This window comes from Leopardus geoffroyi, chromosome A1, assembly GCF_018350155.1.
Source record: "Leopardus geoffroyi isolate Oge1 chromosome A1, O.geoffroyi_Oge1_pat1.0, whole genome shotgun sequence".
In the NCBI taxonomy this organism is placed as follows: Eukaryota; Metazoa; Chordata; class Mammalia; order Carnivora; family Felidae; genus Leopardus; species Leopardus geoffroyi.
Window position 1 is genome coordinate 92865014 of NC_059326.1, and position 19843 is coordinate 92884856.

Below are 19843 nucleotides of genomic sequence, written 5' to 3' on the forward strand. Positions count from 1 at the left end.
CTAAGATAAGGTTACAGTGGTAAGATTTTTACACTAGTAATTTTGGAGGTAATTCTTGTAAAATGAGTTACATGCTTTCTTGTTTCATTACCTAGATTATAATGTACATAATTTAAAGGTTTCTCGATTACTCAGGCTTATCATCTGTGACAATCGATTTTGTGTGTCAGTTTTCAGGATGGTTGGCCAAACATAATTCTGCCAGAGTGTTTGTGGATGAAATTAACATTTAAATTGGTGGTCTGAATAAAGCAGACTGTCCTCCCTAATGTGTGTGGGCCTCATCCAATCAGGTGAAGGCCTGACTATAACAAAAAGGCTGAGTTAGAGTGAACTTCTGCCAGACTTCCTTGCACTGGTACATCAGTTTCTTCCTGCCTCTGGATGCAAACTGAAATACTAACTCATCTTGGGTCTCAAACCTCCCGGCTCTACAAGTCACACCATCAGCCCTCCTGGGTCTCCAGCTTGCTGACTAATGACCTTGGGACTTCTTAGCCTCCATTTATGGAGGAACTGAGCCAGTTCCTTATAATGAAGTGTATGTGTGTGTGTGTGTGCACACGTGTATGTATGTATAGTCTCATTTATTTTATTTCTCAGGAGAACCCCAACTAATACACCATCCAGACACATGTTAGCATCATTTTGAATTCAGGGGTGACACTAGGGATTATTCAAGTGTGAAAGACCACTTACCACATACTGTGTTCTTTAAGTTCTCATGTTGCACAAGTCTTAATGTATGTTGCTTTGTTTATAAATTCACCATTAGTTAGTTTTTCAAGCAATCAGTTGTCATTTCCTCCTTGCTGTTTTCAATTGATCAGACTCCATAAATCTTTTGTTATTCTTATTTTGAGATTTTGACATGTGGGGGGGGGGGAGGGGTGGTCAGGAAATCAGACAATCAGGATTCCTGGAAGTCTGAAGGCTTGCTTATGAATAACCAGCCCAGGCTTTTTGACATTGAGTTTTGGCCCTTGAGGGCTGTAGTTTGTTCTTAGTCTTTAGCTGAATTCTGGAAAGATGGATTGCTTGGGTAAGAGGGTGCTATATAGCTGAGTTCTGCTGTGTATTTGGTTTTTGGGATATAATAATTAATATTGCCCCAGTTCTAAAAATACTAAAGCATAAATGTGCATAAGGAGAAATGAATAAAAAAGAAGCTTGAGGTGTGAATACATCTTTCAACTGGGACTCAAATCCATAAGACAGTCAGAATTTGGAGGAAATGTCAGGTGCATCTGAGACCCTTGAATTTTCCATAGAAGAGATAGGGCTTCATGGTCTTTTATACTGGGGTCAGTTGGTGCTATGGGCTGAATGTTTGCATCCTCTCAAAATTCATATGTTGAAGACCTAATCCCCAATGGGATGGTATTTGGAGAGGTGGGGGCTATTTGGAGAAAAAAGAGAAAATGAGAGTGGAGCCCTCATGATTCATGCACTCATTGGAAAACAATGAGAGGATTTCTCTCTTTGCCATGTGAATATATCACACGATAGTGTGTGCAAACCAGGTAGCTATCTCTCACCAGAAACCATTTCAGCCAGCACCTTGATTTCAGCCTTCCCAAGTCTCCAGAAGTGTGAGAGATAAATGCTGTCTTTGTTGCAGAAGCCAGTCAGTCTATGGCACTGGTTATAGAAGCCTGAGCTGACTAAGACAAGTGGGGAAGGGGAAGAGGAACATAGCAAGGAAATCAGAGTGGGAAGGAGAATGCTCATCTCTCCACAGTGGAGGGACGTAGGACAAAGACTACACTATCTTGGCTACTTGGGGGCAAAGATGTGTGGTATGTGTAGGGAGTGGGGAGAGGTGGGGAGTGGCTCCCTCACAGAGATACCAGTGAATCACTATGGTACGTAGAGTATCTGTACCCACCTGCTTCCTATATAAGGTACGTTGAGAAGCTGTCCAATCCCTCTGATATCCCTCCCGAGTTATTCATTTAATACATTGACAAGTAAAAAAAAAAAATACAAAAAACACACACACACTGTGAATCTTGGATGTTTATGTAGCCTCTAGGTGTTTCTTTTTTCCTAAAGCAGCAACTTTTCATTTATGAATTTAATTCAACATTAATTCAACAAACACCGATGGGACACTTCCCATGTGCCAGATGCTGTGGCCACAGAGAAGCGCTTGTCTAGTGGGGTTGGGGATTCACCTGTTACAGTGCTGGAAAGTACAGAAGTGGTGTCCGCTCTTTGTAAGAGATCAGGAGAGGGCTCAAGTATACTCACATGCCTAGGTGTTTTGTTTCTTCCTCTTTACTCTATTTTCAAAAATGTGTTTACTGTGTAAGCCTCACCCACCAGGCAACTTAACCTGAAAGCCGCCCTTTCTTCTTACAGCCACATCACTTCACAGCACTGACCACAACCATCCTGATGATCGCCTTCCTGTGAATTTATATAAACAGGAGCATATGACTTTTTATATGTGAGATCATACTTACCAATTGTTTTGTTACTTGGTTTTGTTTAATAGTTAAGTGTTGGTGATCGCTCCAGTTTTCTAGACAGAAGTCTTTTTCGTTCTTTTAAAAAACATGGGAGGGTACTTTTGGGGGGGCATTTTCCCCAATATATCACACTATAAGGAGCATCATTGTAAATATATCTTTGTACATATGTGCAATGTTTTTATTCACTTATTTTTATTTACTTATTTATTTTTTAAAGTCTATCCATTATTTTGAGAGAGAGAGCACGAGTGGGGGAGGGACAGAGACAGGGAGAGAGAGAATCCCAAATGGGCTTTGCACTGACAGCACAGAGCCCAAGGTGGGGTTCGATGCAGGGCTCAATCTCATGAACCGTGAGACCATGACCTGAGCTGAAACCAAGAATTGGACGCTTAACCAACTGAGCCACCCAGATGCCCCAATGCAAATGTTTTTCGAGTAGATACCTGTTGGTGGACAGTTGTGTATTTGACATTTTGGTCGGTATTAGCAAACAGGTTTTCAAATAGGCTTTACCAATTTGTACTCCTGTCTGTTGGTGTATGAGCAAACTGGTTTCTCGCATTTCTTCGATTATTTAGGAGGTTTTCTTTCTTTCTTTGAAAATTGTATTTCATCTTCTCAGAGTTGCTTGTTCATACCCTTTTATTATTTCTCCATCGGTTTGTTTTTTTCATTTTCTGTTACCAATTTCTTAGACCTTAAAAAAAATTTTTTTTTATTCTTTATTTTTGAGAGAGAGAGCGTGAGGCAGAGTGTGAATGGGGGAGGAACAAAGAGAGAAGGAGACACAGAATCTGAACCAGGCTCCAGGCTCCGAGCTGTCAGCACAGAGCCCGACATGGGGCTCAAACTCACAAACCGCGAGATCATGACCTGAGCCAAAGTCGGATGCTTAACCAACTGAGCTACCCAAGGCACCCCATCCCTCTCAGACCTTTTTTAAAACAAAAACATATCCTTGATTAATGCTCCGTGTGTTAAATATGATACTTGTCTTTTTGGTTTCGGCCCCTTTGGATGTTTGCTAATGCTATAACGTCAAATCAGTTGTCTTTTCCTTTATGGCTACTGGGTTTAGTCAATTGCTTAGGGAAACTTTACCTTGAGATTATAAAACCATATCTCCTTTATATTTTTCTCTATTTCTGTAGTTTTGTTTCTTACATTTAGTGAGTTGTGTTTTTTAAGGATTAGTCAGTCCAGCTACATGAAGAAGGCTTAGAAAGTCTTCCTAAACATTCCTTTGAAGCAACTCTCCTAGTTTTAAAAAAGTTGAATGAGAAAGAAACAAGTTCCTTGTCCTTTGAGCTTCTCGGGGACATAATCTGTGTTGCATGTGTTGCTATCTTCATTGTGAACTAGGCCTTCCTCTTCTTGCCCATTTCATGTTTTAGTCTGTTGATAATTGGGGTCTGCCCAGTCTTCAGAAAGTCTCCATCCTTCCCTTTTTCCCTTGAACTCTCCTGTGGACTGTGAAACCGAGGTCTTCCTTCAACCCGGGAGGGGAGGATGAAGGTTGCTTCCTAGGAAAATCCAGAGACTCCTCTTAGGAACAAAAATGGAGAAAGAGAATGGAATAAGAAAAGAAAGAAGCAGAGAAGAGATCATAGGGCCTCCTAAGGACCATAATCCTAAGACCTATAAGTACACGATATTTTCTCTGGTGCTTGTTAAAGAAAGTGACAAAAATGAAATGAAAGGGGGGTACCTGGCTGGCTCAGTGGGAAGAGCATGCAACTCTAAATCTCGGGGTCGTGAGTTTGAGCCCCACATTGGGTGTAGCGATTACTAAAAAAATAAATAAATAAACTTAAAAAATATTTTAGAAACAGAGGTGAAAAGCCCTTCCTTACCCCGTTTTACATAACTGCCCTGCCCTCTGATGAAGTAGCACTCCATCAATTATTCTAACACCTGTAAGTAAGCCTAATTTTAAGACTCCTTTTTCTCTCTTGTCCTCCAGAGCCCTGATCTTGGGATAAGCAACATACTAAAATCTAGAACAGGAAATGTAAGCCTCCTTTATCTTGGAACTCTGCTTATTAATAACCTCGAAAAACCTTTTTGATTAATCGCATTTCAACAGTTTGGCCCATTTCACGTAATTTATCTTCGAGAACAAAGTGTTCTGTTTCCTACATCTCTTTCCCATTGTCTCTGGGACCACTAAAAAAGTTTTTTCCTCTTAGCAAAGTATTGAATCAATGGAAGCAACACCCTGGCTTTCATTTTGGCCAAAAAGACACGAATAAGAAGCTCCATGAACAAATTAGTTTTTCCCGGAGACAGGGAAGCGGTGGGGAATTTTAATTCCTGTGATGTAATACCCACCCCCGAGCCTCCGCAGACAGCCCTGCACGAGCCAGTTTTGCACTGTTGTCTCGGCTTTCATAAGAAAGCCCCTGGTCTGTCTTTTGAAGTGAGCGCTGAAGTGAGTCTCGTCCCTGGTGCTCCAGTCACTTGTCAATATCAAATGAGACCCCTGCCGCTCTGCGGTGCCTGCCTCGTGCCATGTCTTCTTGACTGCTGAGTCCTTTAAGATGTATGCTTCAAACAGCCGAACCCCATGCTGCAGGCTGCGTGTGGCGTGCACTTTGGCTGCCAGCCCTCAAGACTTCCACAACTGTCGCTGACAGCCCCTTAAAAAAGGCTTCCGTCTCACCGTATTTTAAACGTGTGTTGGAGCTGCTGGAGGGTGAGACAGGGAAGACATCACACGACTGATGTTAATTAATGGCCCCAAGTAACCACTGAGTGCCGTCTTCAGAGAATGCTTTCATTCTCTTGCCTTCATTGGTTGCGGTCATTGGAGGACAGTGATTTTTTTTTTTTTTTTTTTTAATTGTAGCTTTCATACAAAATATACCTGTTCTGTTACTTATGTCAATACGAGAAATTTACATTTCCATAATTAAAAGTGCAACAACTCCTGCTTCTGTTGAAATTCTTCTTAGGATATTCATTGGACCACGAGTCTCTTAGGATTTATAACTATCCAGGTAGAGTCTCCCAAGAAAAGAGCCTTGAATCCTCAAATGCCTTAAAATGCATAGGTTAATAGTCACTTGTGCTGCCTAGGAAAACTGACTCCTGCCCTTCTTTGATCTGAGAGGTCAATTGTTGGTTCACTAGTAGTCATTTTAAGTTGATTTTTTCATTTCAGTAATATATTTCCTTTTACTTGCATATTCAGTATTGTTTGGGGATTTCATGTGTCATATTTTTTATGAGAGAGCATGAATGGGCAAGGGGCAGAGGGAGGGAGGGAGGGGGGGAAGAGAGAGAGAGAGAGAGTGAGTGAGTCTTAAGCAGGCTCTTGGCCCAGCACAGAGCCCAAGGTGGGGTGAGTCTCAAGATTCGTGATTCAAGATCATGACCTGAGCTGAAATCAAGAGTTAGACGCTTAAACCAACTGAGCCACCCAGGTGCCCCTTTTCTCATCATCTCAACTTTCTTGAGATACAATTCATATACCGTATAATTCACCCCCTTAAAGTGTACAAATCAATGATATTTTGTGTATTCATGGAGTTAAGTGACCATCATCATAATCAAATGTTTAAATATTTTTGTCACACCAAAAATAAACATTGTGCACACTCTCCATTTACTGCCCAAGATAATCACTGTGTAACTTTTTGTTGATAGCTTGATCCTATTCTGGACACTTCCTATAGATGGAGTCATACAAGTGGTCTTTTGTGACTGGCTTTCCTTCACATGTCTTCACGGTTCCTTCACATTGTAGCATGTGTCAAAACTTCATTTCTTTTTACCAATAAATAATATTCCATTGTAAGAGTATACCACATTTTATTTACACATGTAGGGGTTGATGGGCATTTGAATTCTTTCTAGTCCTAGGCTATTATTATGAACAATGCTTCTATAAACATTCATGGGCAAGTTTTTTTCTTAATTTTTTTGACATTTATTTATTTTTGAGAGAGAATGAGACAGAGCATGAAGCAGGCTCCAGGCTCCGAGCTGTCAGCACAGAGTCCGGTGCGGGTCTCGAACTCACAGACCATGTGAGGACTCATGACCTGAGCTGAAGTCAGATGCTTAACCACTCAGGCACCCCTACAAGTGATTTTTTTTTTTATGTTAATCTAGGATCCAAAAATCTCCTGAGCTTGTTTGTTAGTTCTGATAATATTTTAGTGGATTCCTTAAGATTTCCTATGTAAAAAATCATGTCATTCTGTGAATATAATTTTACTTCTTCCTTTCCATCTGGATGCCTTTTATTTCTTTTTCTTGCCTAATTGCACTGGCCAGAACTTCCAGTATAATATTAATAGAAGCAGAAAGAACAGATATTGTCTCATTTCTGATCTTAGGAAGCACTTAGCCTTTCAACAGTAAATATGATATTAGCAGTGAATTTTTCATTGATGTCTTTTGTTGCATTGAGAAAATATCCTTCTATTTCTAGTTTGTTGCCTGTGTTCATTATGAAAGTGTTTTGAATTTTGTCAAATGTTTTTCTGTGTCTGTCAAGGTGATTATATAGTTTTTGCCCTTTATTCTGTTGACATGTTGTATTACACTAATTGATTCTTTTTAAAGTTTTTATTTAAATTCCAGTTAGTTAACATACATCGTAATATTAGTTTCAAGTGTACAATACAGTGATTTGACACCTACAACACCCAGTGCTCATTACAACATGTGCACTCCTTATCACACTAATTGGTTTGTTAACTGACCTTATCTTTAGGGGAAACCCCACTTGGTCATAATATATAATAATTTTTATATGTTGCCATATGCGATTTGATTACATTTTGTTGAGGATTTTTGCATCTATAATCATAAATAATATCAGTCTGTCATTTTCTTGTGATGTCCTCAAATTCAGTGATTTTTGGTTTCTGCCCACTCAGGTGTACTCCTGAGCCTCTATAGTGAATTCTTTATTTTGGTTATCACACTTTTCAACTCCAGAATTTCCATTTGGTTTTTTTTTTAGTAATTTCTGTCTCTATATCAGTATTCTCTGTTTGATGAGTCATTCCCATCATACTTCTCTTTAATCTTTCTCTAGGTGTGGTTTAGAGCTGGGTACATGAACCAAACCAGGTCAACAGATGTGTCAGGAGATGTGTCAATGGATGTGTTTGGCAGGTGGGGGACAGAAAATGATCTGCTTTCTTCTGAATGATGGGGGTGTGGGTATGAAGTCTAGAACTGCCACAGCTATTTTCCCCACCTCAAGGTAAAACATTCTGGGGATTAAGCCAGTGTCTATGAAGGAGGTCAATGATAGGAAATAGCTGAGGAAAGTTGCTGGAACCCTGATGAAGTCTTTTTTTTTTTAAAGATTTTATTTACTTATTTATTTTGAGAGAGAGATGGGGAGAGAGAAAGAATCCCAAGTGGGGGCTCTGCACTGTCGGCACAGAGCCTGATGTGGGTCTCTATCCCATGGACTGTGAGATCATGACCTGAACCAAAGTCCAATGCCTAACCAGCTGAGCCACCCAGGTGTCCCAACCCTGACAATGTCTTACTCTCTGAATCAAAAGCATTAAAGTCTTCCCTAGTTAAGACATGTTCAGTTATGTAAGGCTAGAAATACCCCTTGTTAAGAGGACTGGTGAATGAAAGTATCCAGTAGTTTTAAGTAATTAAAATACTTTTTTAATGTTTGTTTATTTTTGAGAGAGGGAGAGAGATAGTGCAAGCTGGGGAGGGGCAGAGACAGAGGGAGACAGAGGATCTGAAGCAGGCTCTGTGTTGACAGCAGAGAGCCCAATGTGGGGCTCGAACTCACGAACTGTGAGATCATGACCTGAGCCAAAGTTGGGTGCTTAACCGACTGAGCCATCTAGGCACCCCACTAATTAAAACGTTTTTGAGAAGGAGTCCTCCTAAGTAGTGAGAGAGAAACACTGTCCCATAGTTGAGTTTTGTCATTGTATTTGTCTAACAAATATCTGTTGTGGCTTTTCCTGATACATTGCTTCATGTGTATCATTTTGGATCATATGGATAATTTTCATACACTAATAATTGAAACAGGAGAGAAAAAGTGCTACTGAATCTACAGCCATAAAATACAACAGCAAAATTGAACGCAACTCATTTTTAAGAAAAACATGGGTATATTAGCTGACGAATATGCAAATCTTGAAGATTTGGCATGTACAGTATTCGGTTGCCAATGACCTTGTTATGCTTAATTCAACTTAGAACAACTGTTCTTTCCCTTCCTGTGAGTGGGCACCAACTCTCTCCTTGCCCTAAGACAATTTCTTGGAGGAATGGGCATTTACAAACAGTTCCAGAGAGGGAGACAACAGTATAAAGACTGGCAAAGGGAGATACATAGATTTCCTGAGCCTGTTTAGCAAAAGGCAGAAAAGCAAAAGGAAAACATCTAGCGTTTGATGAGTACATGGGAATGGCATTAACAGGAAAAGAGAAAAAAAGAACTAATGCATTGTATGCACTAATCTGGTAAAGAGGAGAATATAATGATGGGGAAATACATTGGATTTCAGAGAGAAAATAAACCTTCCAGAATTTTTGTAGCCTCATTATGGTTTTTTTTTTTTTTTCAACGTTTATTTATTTTTGGGACAGAGAGAGACAGAGCATGAACGGGGGAGGGGCAGAGAGAGAGGGAGACACAGAATCGGAAACAGGCTCCAGGCTCTGAGCCATCAGCCCAGAGCCCGACGCGGGGCTCGAACTCACGGACCGCGAGATCGTGACCTGGCTGAAGTCGGACGCTTAACCGACTGCGCCACCCAGGCGCCCCAATGGTTTTTTTTTAATGTTTATTTGTTTTGAGAGAGAGAGGGAGGGAGGGAGGGAGGGAGGGGCAAGAGAGAGAGGGAGAAAGAGAATCCCAAGTGGGCATTATGCTGTCAGCACTGAGCCTGATGCGGGGCTTGATCCCAGAACCCAGCCGTGAGATCATGACCTGAGTGGAAATCAAGAGTTGGATGCTTGACTGAGCCACCCAGGCGCCCTGAGCCTCATTATTTTTTTAGCCCTAAGCAACCGTAGAATTTTTGGGATTACCAAGTGGGAGCTTTGACCTCGGTATTTAGGAATGGTTTTCCATGTCTTCGATCCATTTTTGTTGACTCTTTACCCCAACTGTGAGACACGTTGGTTTCTCTCTTCTTGTGGCACACAGCTTGGTTTCCTTTTTCTGGTTGTTACCAAAGTGGTAGGTTCTTTCCCTACTCAATACCTTTGGCCAAATAGTCAAAGAAGCAAACAGTATCAAAGGCAAGCAGGTAATTTACCCAATGGGAGAAGGGAGAAGGGGAGCTCATGCTCCAAGGGCACAGAGAGGCAGAGGGGGCATAAGTTGGGCTGGTGGGGGGCCAGGATGTTTGATAGCAGCCAGATTCCCAGAAAGGGGTGGAGATTTCCAGGAACTTAGGCCATGGCCCTTTCTCTTTCTTATTCAGTCAGGGGTTTCCTCTCATGGTGCACCTAAGGAGGAGACCTTAGTTTGTTAATGTAGTGTAGTGAAGGAATAATGTGAATTTGGTCCACATTGTCCGCCATATTGGGTCTGTCTGGTTTGATATGGTTTCTGGTGGTCTCTTGTGATCTGGCGTCAAGCTCATCTGGGTAGGAGCACCTGTAGAGAAGGTACTAGAAAAAAATAGCCTTTAAATTTTATTTATTTTTAATTTTTGAGAGACAGAGAGAGAGCATGAGCAGGGGAGGGGCAGAGAGAGAGGATGACACAGAATCTGAAGCAGGCTCTAGGCTCTCAGCTGTCAGCACACAGCCCGGTGCGGGGCTCGAACTCATGAACCGTGATATCATGACCTGAACCGAAGTCAGGCACTTAAACGACTGAGCCACCCAGGCACCCCAAAATACAGCTTTTAGACAAATTCTCTGCTAGGCTCTTTGAGACTCTTCTGGTGACATGGCTCTCCCCACTCTTTGGCATAAAGGAAGAAGCAGTGAGAAGACAAATGGCTACAGACAAGTTCCTCCAAGCCAGGGAGGGAGCCTGAGCCTCCCTTATTACAGAAAAAGGCAAAATGGGCTTGGTATACTTTTCATTGCCCTACAGCTTCTACTATGGGTCAGGAATGGTGGACCTGCCATCAAACTAGGCAGAAAACTGTGTGTGATTGGACCAGAATCTCTATATTTTTTATAGTTTTTCATGAGGCACCTTGGACCTGCTTGCGTACAGCACTGCCATCTTATCCACACGTGTGTTAGATCCACAGAAATTATCCTGTTGAGCAGATGAAGTCGACAGGAGGACAATAGTCAAAAATCGCAGAATCCCAATCACACCCAGTGAGGAAATGTCCATGAGGCCGTCCAAAGGCAGTGAATGGTAGTGATAAGCCACTACTGTCCATTCCTGGACAACTAGTAGTAGAGTACAAGCCTGTATAAGTAGGTAGAGTCAGCAGGCCATCCCCAGCTGTGGACGAAATGCTAGAAGAATGTGAAACAGACTCAGCAGACAGACTCACAAGGCTGTGTTTGAGGTCTGGCCACTCCTCGGCTACTCACTAGCTGTGTGACTTGGGGTAGCCCAGGCACCACATCACCCGAATTACCCTTTTCTATAAAATGGAAATGATAATGAAACCTTTCCCCTTTCCTACCTTCCCTAAGGGTTCTCATGATACAGAAGTAAAATAACATAGAAGCAACTGCTTTCTGCACTAGAATGTGCTGGGACACCTGGCTGGTTCAGTCTGTTGAGCATCTGACTCTTGGTTTTGGCTTGGGTCAGGGTCTTGTGGTTAGTGGGTTTGAGCCCCACGTCGGGCTCTGTGCTGGCAGTGCATTGGCGCTTCCTCTCTCTCTCTCTCTCTCTCTCTCTCTCTCTCTGTAAATAAATAAATAAATAAATATTTTATATACACATATATGTATATACATATATGTGTATGTATATATATATATACATATATATATAAACTAGAATGATTTAAACTGGATTTAAACTAGGATTGCTGCCCTTGAAGGGTTTGTTTGGTTTTTTGTTTGTTTTTTTTTAAATTTTTTTTTTCAACGTTTATTTATTTTTTGGGACAGAGAGAGACAGAGCATGAATGGGGGAGGGGCAGAGAGAGAGGGAGACACAGAATCGGAAACAGGCTCCAGGCTCTGAGCCATCAGCCCAGAGCCCGACGCCGGGCTCGAACTCACGGACCGCGAGATCGTGACCTGGCTGAAGTCGGACGCCTAACCGACTGCGCCACCCAGGCGCCCCTGTTTGGTTTGTTTTTAATGACTTTCTAGATTTGGATGTGTGTTTCTAGCTGCCAAGGGATATTTGTTTATGAAATTGCAAGCTATCTTAAAAAGACTTATCCTAGTCAATAATTTTAGCCTGGTGTTCACCTATCTAATTATGTAACAGGGTTCACTTCTAGCAAAACTAGTATATGTTCTTCTTCTTTTTTTTTTTTTTTTTGGCTGGCGCTCCTGAGACTTTGGCAAATTGGCCAATTAGCAAGACAGAGATGATAGTAGAAAAAATTTGGAAAGTTAATGAATAGTCCCCAACATGGTAATCAGCCCCTGAATAATGGCACTATGGCTAAAAATTAACAAGACTGTCACCAATAAGCTCATTCAGGTCTAGACACTTTCTGATCATGATGCAGAAGTATAAAGAATACTTATAATGATTATTCTAATGTTTTCTTCAAATGCGGTTTATTTCTTAGGAGGTAGGATAATCTGTGGTTTAAAAATGACTGCTCTTGGGGTGCCTGGATGGCTCAGTTGGTTAAAGCATTGACTTCGGCTCAGGTCGTGATCTCACAGTTTGTGGGTTTGAGCACTGCATCAGGCTCTGTGCTGACAGCTCAGAGCCTGGAACCTGCTTTGGATTCTGTGTCTTCCTCTCTCTCTCTCTGCCCCTCTCCGGCTTGAGCTCTGTCTCTCTCTCTCTCTCAAAAATAAATAAATGTTAAAAAATTTTTTTTAATATAAAAATAAAAATAACTGTCCTTATGGCCTCTTAATTGTTCTGTTTTGGCAAATGTGGACTTGTTATTGTGCTAAGAAAATAACTCTGGTATTACCGTGATTCCCCACTTAGATTGACCACTAAGCAGACTAAGTTCAGACAGGCTGTGTCTTTTTGTAACCTCTTTGTTTGGCACCAACCAAATAATTTTCTCATGTGGGCAAAGGAAAAAGAAAATCTCAGAAAAACATTTATTTTGTAGGTCAAAGTTTCCCTCAGACTGTGGGTACCAGATGCCCTGGGTGCCTGCCTCAACTGCTCTGATGGCCTTTGGAAATAGACCAGAAGTATCCAAATTCAGGGAGTCTTGCTTTTGAAGGCACAGTGAAGGGGGAGGGCACAAATAATTCCTGTGAAAAAGAGAATTATCAGCAATGGCATATGCAAACCTGCCACTTTTTCCAAGCCCCCTCCCCACCCCCGCAACGTGGTCTGGGAAAACCCTTCTTCTAAGACACCTAGTAAGTGTGTGTGGGCGGGTGTGGGGGGTGTTATGTGTCTGTGCATGTTCACAAGCTTGGGAACGTGTTCACAAGCTTGGGAACGTGTTCACAAATATGGGAACAGGCATGTTCACAAATACGGGAACACAGTTCTAGTCTATTCCAAAAAAACAGGTAATTTTTCAAAAAATGGTACTGGAAATCAAGGAAGGCATCTAATTGGTTAGATTTGAAATGCATTTTGTGGATGAGTATGACCTCTGGTGTTAAACTAGAGAAATTCCAGCACTTCTGTATCTTCATGGCAGAAAGAGAAGCAAATGTAATTTTCCAAAAGCTTATCCTTCAGGGGTTATGGGGCTTGTTTTGTGACCTTTATTTCCAACTTTCTTCATCGCTTCCCTCTCTTTCCCTCCTGGGTCTTAGAAATATAAATGAGCATCTATTACATGCACAGCACCATCCCTGTGGAAGGACATTGTCTTTGTTGCTCTGTTTGACTTTGTTTCATGTTTCTCTATAATCCTTTATAGGAAAAAAAGGCAAAATTATGATAGACAGTTTTTAAAGGTTTACATCTATATTTAAGACTCATTTGTTAATTTTATAAAGAAGAGAACAATGATGGAAACAGGAACTTCTTAAATGTGTCACAAACCAACAGAGTAAGATGCCCCAAACCAGCAGGTTATGAGGACACCGACAAAAAATATGAAACAAGAGGCTGTTGGGGGCATCTTGAGGTTTTTCATCATCGTACTGAGAGAGGATTTTTGTACTCTCCACACACGGTCATTTATTAGCAAGGTGACTTTTTTTGGGTGTGTGTGAGCAGGTGATTCCTTAAAACAGAAAGATGATATACCTCTGATTGACTTCTCTCTCCCCAGTCACGGCGAGTTCCATGTTATGATTTCATGAGCTTTAAAAAAAAAAAAAAAATACCAGCTGGGTGGAAGCACTATCAATCTGAGTTTTGGTATTCTGGCAATTCCTTACACTGTGGGTCAGATCTCCATTTCTTTCTTACTGTATGCATTCTGTCCTCCCCCTGAGCTCCCTTTGTGAGCGATGGGAACTCCGTACGTCATTGCCGTAAATCTTAGTCAATGCTCTTTGTTTCTCTATGATTCATGGTACTGCACCTAATCTCTAACCAAGGCATAGAGATACACATGGCAAACGACATGATATTTTGTCCCTGTTGTTTTGTGTATGGAACCTCTCTTTGAAGCCTTGAACTTGCTATTTGAGAAAGTCAGTGTGATACATAGAACACAGCCATTCCTTATGGTGTTTTACACCATATACCTTACAACCTTATACCTAATTTGCAGCTGGCAACAATTGTGATATTTGGGGAGGCAACTATGTCCTCTTTTTTCTAAATTTATGAAAGGTTAAGCAAAGTAGTGATTTACCGTGGTAACCCTTCCTTGAAGAATTTAATTTGTAAAGAAGAATCAAACTTTTCTCTTTTTTAAAATGTTTATTTTGAAAGAGAGCATGCGTATGGGGGAGGGTCAGACAGAATCCCAAGCAGGCTCTGTGCTGTCAGTGCAGGGCCCAATGAGGGACTCGATCTCACCAACCCTGACATCATGACCTGAGCTGAAATGGAGTCTGCTGCTTAACTGACTGAGCCACCCAGGCATCCCCTGCATTCGATTCAGCTACACAGAGCAACTGGAAGAAGCCTATAGGATGGGTTATAAAGTGAAAAGGAATGTATGATTGATTTTGTGCTTGAGTTGAATTTTGTTTCACCCCAGCAGGTGAATCACTTTTGATTTTGAAGGCTTCATTGTCATTTGAAATTCAGCTCATTAGAATTGTTTGCAATGGTCATGCTCACCACGAAATTCATGCACTATCTACTCAGCCACCCCAGCGATTCGATGACTTTCAGAATTCTAAACATGTTTCATTGAATTGCCAAAAATCATGGGAGATGATAAAAACAAAATGCTGTCTCCACTTCTTAGCTATTCAAATTCTACGCTTGACCAAGGCTATTGAAAACTGTCCATTGTGAGAGTACTCAGTGTCTGAAGTCGAGGTCTAAGGGCCTAAAAGCAACCCTGTCCTTTTCTTCTTGTGGATCTGTTTACTTGCACGTACAAAACATTAAAATTGTTTAACCCGTGTCCAAAGGATATCCTAAAATGAATTATTCACTCCATGGCATTGAAAACGCGCACACACACTGTGAGGACAAGGTACCTGGTAAGCAACTTCAGGGCAGATGCCGAGTAGAATAGCAAGAAATTGGATCCAGCTGAAAATTCCAATTACCTAATGAGGGTTATCTGCTTACACTCCAATTTCTTGGTCTAATTCATTATAATATTGATCATAAAAATCACGCTTTAAAATTACGATTTAAAACGGAAACAAATATTCAGCTGGCTAGTGTCTGCCATTTCCTTCCTCGGGGAGATGGGGATTTCAATTTACAAAGAAAAACGAACTAGAAGGGCTTAAGACGGAACAGTCACAGCCCTCGAAAAGGGTCCCCTACTGCTTTGTGTTGGTATATCCCCTAAGAGAAGAGCACATTGCAGGAAATTGGTGAGACACAAAATGCCATTTTCATGGATTTATTAGAAAGTAAATAATTATACCCGACTCCGGCCAAACTCCAGCACTGTCCCCGGAGTGGACATTCAGCCGGAGTTGTCGTTATTAATAATTTCCCAGCCAGGCTGTAACTACCGGTGCGAATCAGCCCGCTCCAGGCCCCTCTCCCACCCGCCGCCGCAGTCAGGGCTCCGCCAAGGAGATGCTCGGTGTGTGCGCATCAGTGACACCCGCCTTTGCTTTGTCTGTGCTTTGCAGGTGGGGAGGAGGAAGAGGAACAGAAGAGGCGCTGGCGGCCGGCGGCCGCTGAGCAGCCCCCGTACCCTCGAGCAAGCCGCCTCTCCACCGCCGCAGAAGCCAACGGACCTACCCATTGGGGAAGCCAGAGGGCCAGAGCGCCAGAGCCCGGGGACCCGGCGGCCGGGGGCGCCAGCCCCTCATGTTCCGCGGAAGGCGCAAATGTGAGCGGGCGGTAGCTGGGAAAGCCCTCCGCCCCCGCCAGGGGGACCCGGGAAGCCCGCGCGGGCTCCTCCCGCGGACGGTGGGGATCCCCTCCTCCGGCCCCGCCCCCATCCTCCCCCGGCCCCGAGTGCCAAGGCGGTTAACCCTCCCAGCGCCGCAGCGCACTCGGGCCGGAGCGCCGCTCAGCCAATCCTGACTCCCGGGCCCCGGAGCCGAGCGGCGGGGGAATGATCGCGGCGCGGGGCTCGCTCGGAACTCGCCACGGCCAAACCTGGGCTCAGGCTCCGGGGTTCTCCCTAAGCCCTGCTGCACTGGCGTAGCCAGTCGCCAAACTTTTTCTCTCCTAAGCGGGTGCCCCCGCAGTTATTTGGCGGGCAGCCCGCTGCCCACTCTCCGCGGGACGACTGGGGAGAGGTGGGCGTGAGGCGAGGGGGCTGCTGTTCTGCAGCCCAGCGAGGCGTGCACGCGGGCGGACGAGTGGCAGGGGTTCCGCACTGTCCCCGCGCCTGACCCACTGCTGGGGTGGCCCAACGTGCTGCAGTGCCCGGCGCAGGTGATCTAGACTGCGCGTCCGGCACCAGCTGGGGCGGGGGGGGGGGGGGGGCGGCGGCGAGGGAGGGAAGGAAAGAAGGAGGCAGGGACGCCCCTTTCTTCTCTCGTTTCCCTGCAGCCCGGCCGCACTGCCTGGGGCTCCCCAGCCGGGTGCTGTTCCCAGGCGCTCCCAAACGGCAGGTGCCCCCCCCCCCCCACTCTGCCCTGGCCTGCGCACCCCAGGGTTCTCATCCTGCAGATTCCCTCCCCATCTCTCTTTCACACACGCGCTCCCCTAAGCCGCGCGCGCCGCAAACTCAGTCTCGGTCCCCGCAGGTGATGTCATGCCCATTGTTTTGGTGCGCCCGACCAATCGGACTCTCCGCCTGGATTCTACCGGAGCCGGCATGGGCCCTTCCTCGCACCAGCAGCAGGAGTCCCCGCTCCCGACCATAACGCATTGCGCAGGGTGCACCACCGCCTGGTCTCCCTGCAGCTTTAACAGCCCTGACATGGAAACCCCATTGCAGTTCCAGCGCGGCTTCTTCTCAGAGCAGCCGCCGCCGCCACCGCGCTCCTCACACCTGCATTGCCAGCAGCAGCAACAGAGCCAGGACAAGCCGTGCCCGCCCTTCGCGTCCCTCCCGCACCCTCAGCACCACCCGCACCTCGCGCACCAGCAGCCGGGCAGCGGCGGCAGCAGCCCATGCCTCCGGTGCAACAGCTGCGCCTCCTCCGGTGCCCCGGCGGCGGGGGCGGGGGCGGGGGATAACCTGTCCCTGCTGCTCCGCACCTCCTCGCCCGGCGGCGCCTTCCGGACCCGCACCTCCTCGCCGCTGTCGGGCTCGTCGTGCTGCTGCTGCTGCTCGTCGCGCCGGGGCAGCCAGCTCAATGTGAGCGAGCTGACGCCGTCCAGCCATGCCAGTGCGCTCCGGCAGCAGTACACGCAGCAGCCGGCGTCCGCCTCCCAGTACCACCAGTGCCACAGCCTGCAGCCCGCCGCCAGCCCCACGGGCAGCCTCGGCAGCCTGGGCTCCGGGCCCCCGCTCTCGCACCACCACCACCACCCGCACCCGGCGCACCACCAGCACCACCAGCCCCAGGCGCGCCGCGAGAGCAACCCCTTCACCGAAATAGCCATGAGCAGCTGCAGGTACAACGGGGGCGTCATGCGGCCGCTCAGCAACTTGAGCGCGTCCCGCCGGAACCTGCACGAAATGGACTCGGAGGCGCAGCCCTTACAGCCCCCCGCGCCCGTCGGAGGAGGTGGCTGCGCGTCCTCCCCGTCTGCAGCCGCCGCCGCCGCCGCTTCGTCCTCAGCCCCGGAGATCGTGGTGTCTAAGCCGGAGCACAACAACTCCAATAACCTGGCGCTCTACGGAGCCGGTGGCAGCGGCAGCGCTGGAGGCGGCGGTGGTGGTGGCGGCGGCGGCAGCGGGCATGGCAGCAGCAGTGGCACCAAATCCAGCAAAAAGAAGAACCAGAATATCGGCTACAAGCTGGGCCACCGGCGCGCCCTGTTCGAGAAGCGCAAGCGGCTCAGCGACTACGCGCTCATCTTCGGCATGTTCGGCATCGTGGTCATGGTCATCGAGACCGAGCTGTCGTGGGGCGCCTACGACAAGGTAGGCACTGGAATCCACTCCCCCCCCCTTCCCCCCCGCCCCAGCCTTCCGGGGCCGCGGGCCGGACGCTGGGTGGTTGGGGTAAGCACTGGTGGGAACTCTCTGCCGGCGGGTCCCGAGCCTCCTCTGGACGGTCGGAGGTGCCCGCCGGGACGGTGAGCACGGCTCGGACGCACCCCTGATCCTCCAGGCAACTCTAGGAGAGGAAGCCTTTCTGTGTGCAGCCAAAGTTCTAGAGGCAGCGAGTGCCCAGCTCATTTGGGCACATTAAATAAGTAGCTCCAGGAGTCAGTGGGGGAAAGCCTGCTCTATTCTTTTATGTGTGCTCGGGATTTCAGAGGCCCCTTTCAACCCAAAGCGCTTAAACTCAGCAATAACTCGCTCTCGGTTTCCAGAGCCAGGATCTGCGCTTGAGTCTGTGATGGCGCGGATGCGCTGCCTGGCCATCCGCCTGCCCTGTTCTCCTCTCCCTTCCCTTTGAGGCCAAGTGATCTGACAGATCACAGAGCCAAGACAGGTACTCCCCTCATCCCCATCCTCCTCCTGGGAGTTCGATTCCACTTGCTGGGGACTGACTGACCCCCACCCCCGGAAGGTGGTCAAAAGTACTTGTTTCTTAAAAGTGCTTCTGTCTGACTGTGTTGCAGGCGTCACTGTATTCCTTAGCTCTGAAATGCCTTATCAGTCTCTCCACAATCATCCTGCTCGGGCTGATCATCGTGTACCACGCCAGGGAAATACAGGTAACTTGGGCTCTGCTATTTATGAATGACCCAGAGCGCTGCCGCCTGCTTGGACAAGCAAGGCAGCTTTTTCCAAGCCCTTGTGTCCTTGCTTGAGGTTACAGAAGACACACGCTGTAGTCTTGCGTTAGCACCTGACCTGTTCTTTCAAGAAGTTCAAAACAAAACAACACAGCATGTTAACATGCAGTCGCTTCTGGGTTCTACCCTTTAAACCTTTAAGATTTCCCCCTCTATTCTTCAGGTAGATACAGTTCTCTAAATCAGTCACTGCATTTGCTTTCCTTAAGGCCAGTTAGGTGCTAGCCTTAATCGGTAGGGTAAATAAATGTGTATTCTTGATTGGTACACCCACTCCCAGTGGGTGCGTCATTACAGAAGACAGGGTCCATCTCTGTACAGTATTTTTTATAACGTAGACATTAGAGAAGAAATGTCTCTTAGAAGAAAATAAGCGCATGTTATTCCTAGCTAATATATGTAAATAAGACATGAGAAAAACCCAAACTCTTTCCATATCCCCAAACATTAAAGAAAAAAAAAATCCGTTCTAAGGTTAGCATACAAATTCTGTATATGTGGTAGTTGGGTCGATTTTTAGCTACAATCATTACATTGCCTTCTTTTTTTTTAATATCATTTAAGGGCAAAGGCCACTGCCCTTGTGAGCAGCCTTGTTAGGAAATGTTCTGTTTAAATGCAGCCAGGAACTCTATTGTTAGATTTGGCCATTACTAACAATTTCACAATCCTTGTATAAAATTCGTGGGTCATCTTTGAGTTGTTTACTTGGCTGTAGCCTTCTGTCAGAGGAATAGGAAGGTTTATGAAGTAAAATAACTAGAGTTTTCAAAAATTAAGCAGGATTTTCCAGTTTGGAATTTACACTGATACGTATTTTCTGATTTTTTTTTTTTTTTTTGTTGGGGGAGCAGTTGTTGAGTATTTTTTGGAACTATTAAACCCTCACATTTAGGATACTTTCCTTTGT

At 45.4% G+C, this 19843-nt stretch overlaps 1 protein-coding gene across 2 annotated transcripts in view; it reads left to right on the forward strand.

Annotated features, from left to right (window-relative positions):
• Window positions 1-19843, forward strand: part of KCNN2 (potassium calcium-activated channel subfamily N member 2) — a 471433-nt gene that overhangs the window by 298481 nt on the left and 153109 nt on the right. For both annotated transcript variants that reach the window (XM_045486026.1, XM_045486031.1), the window contains exons 3-5: window positions 15750-15952; window positions 16821-18109; window positions 18757-18852. In XM_045486026.1, coding sequence (XP_045341982.1) covers window positions 15931-15952; window positions 16821-18109; window positions 18757-18852 — 1407 coding nt within the window. In that variant the 5' untranslated portion in view covers window positions 15750-15930. The remainder of the gene's footprint in view (window positions 1-15749; window positions 15953-16820; window positions 18110-18756; window positions 18853-19843) is intronic.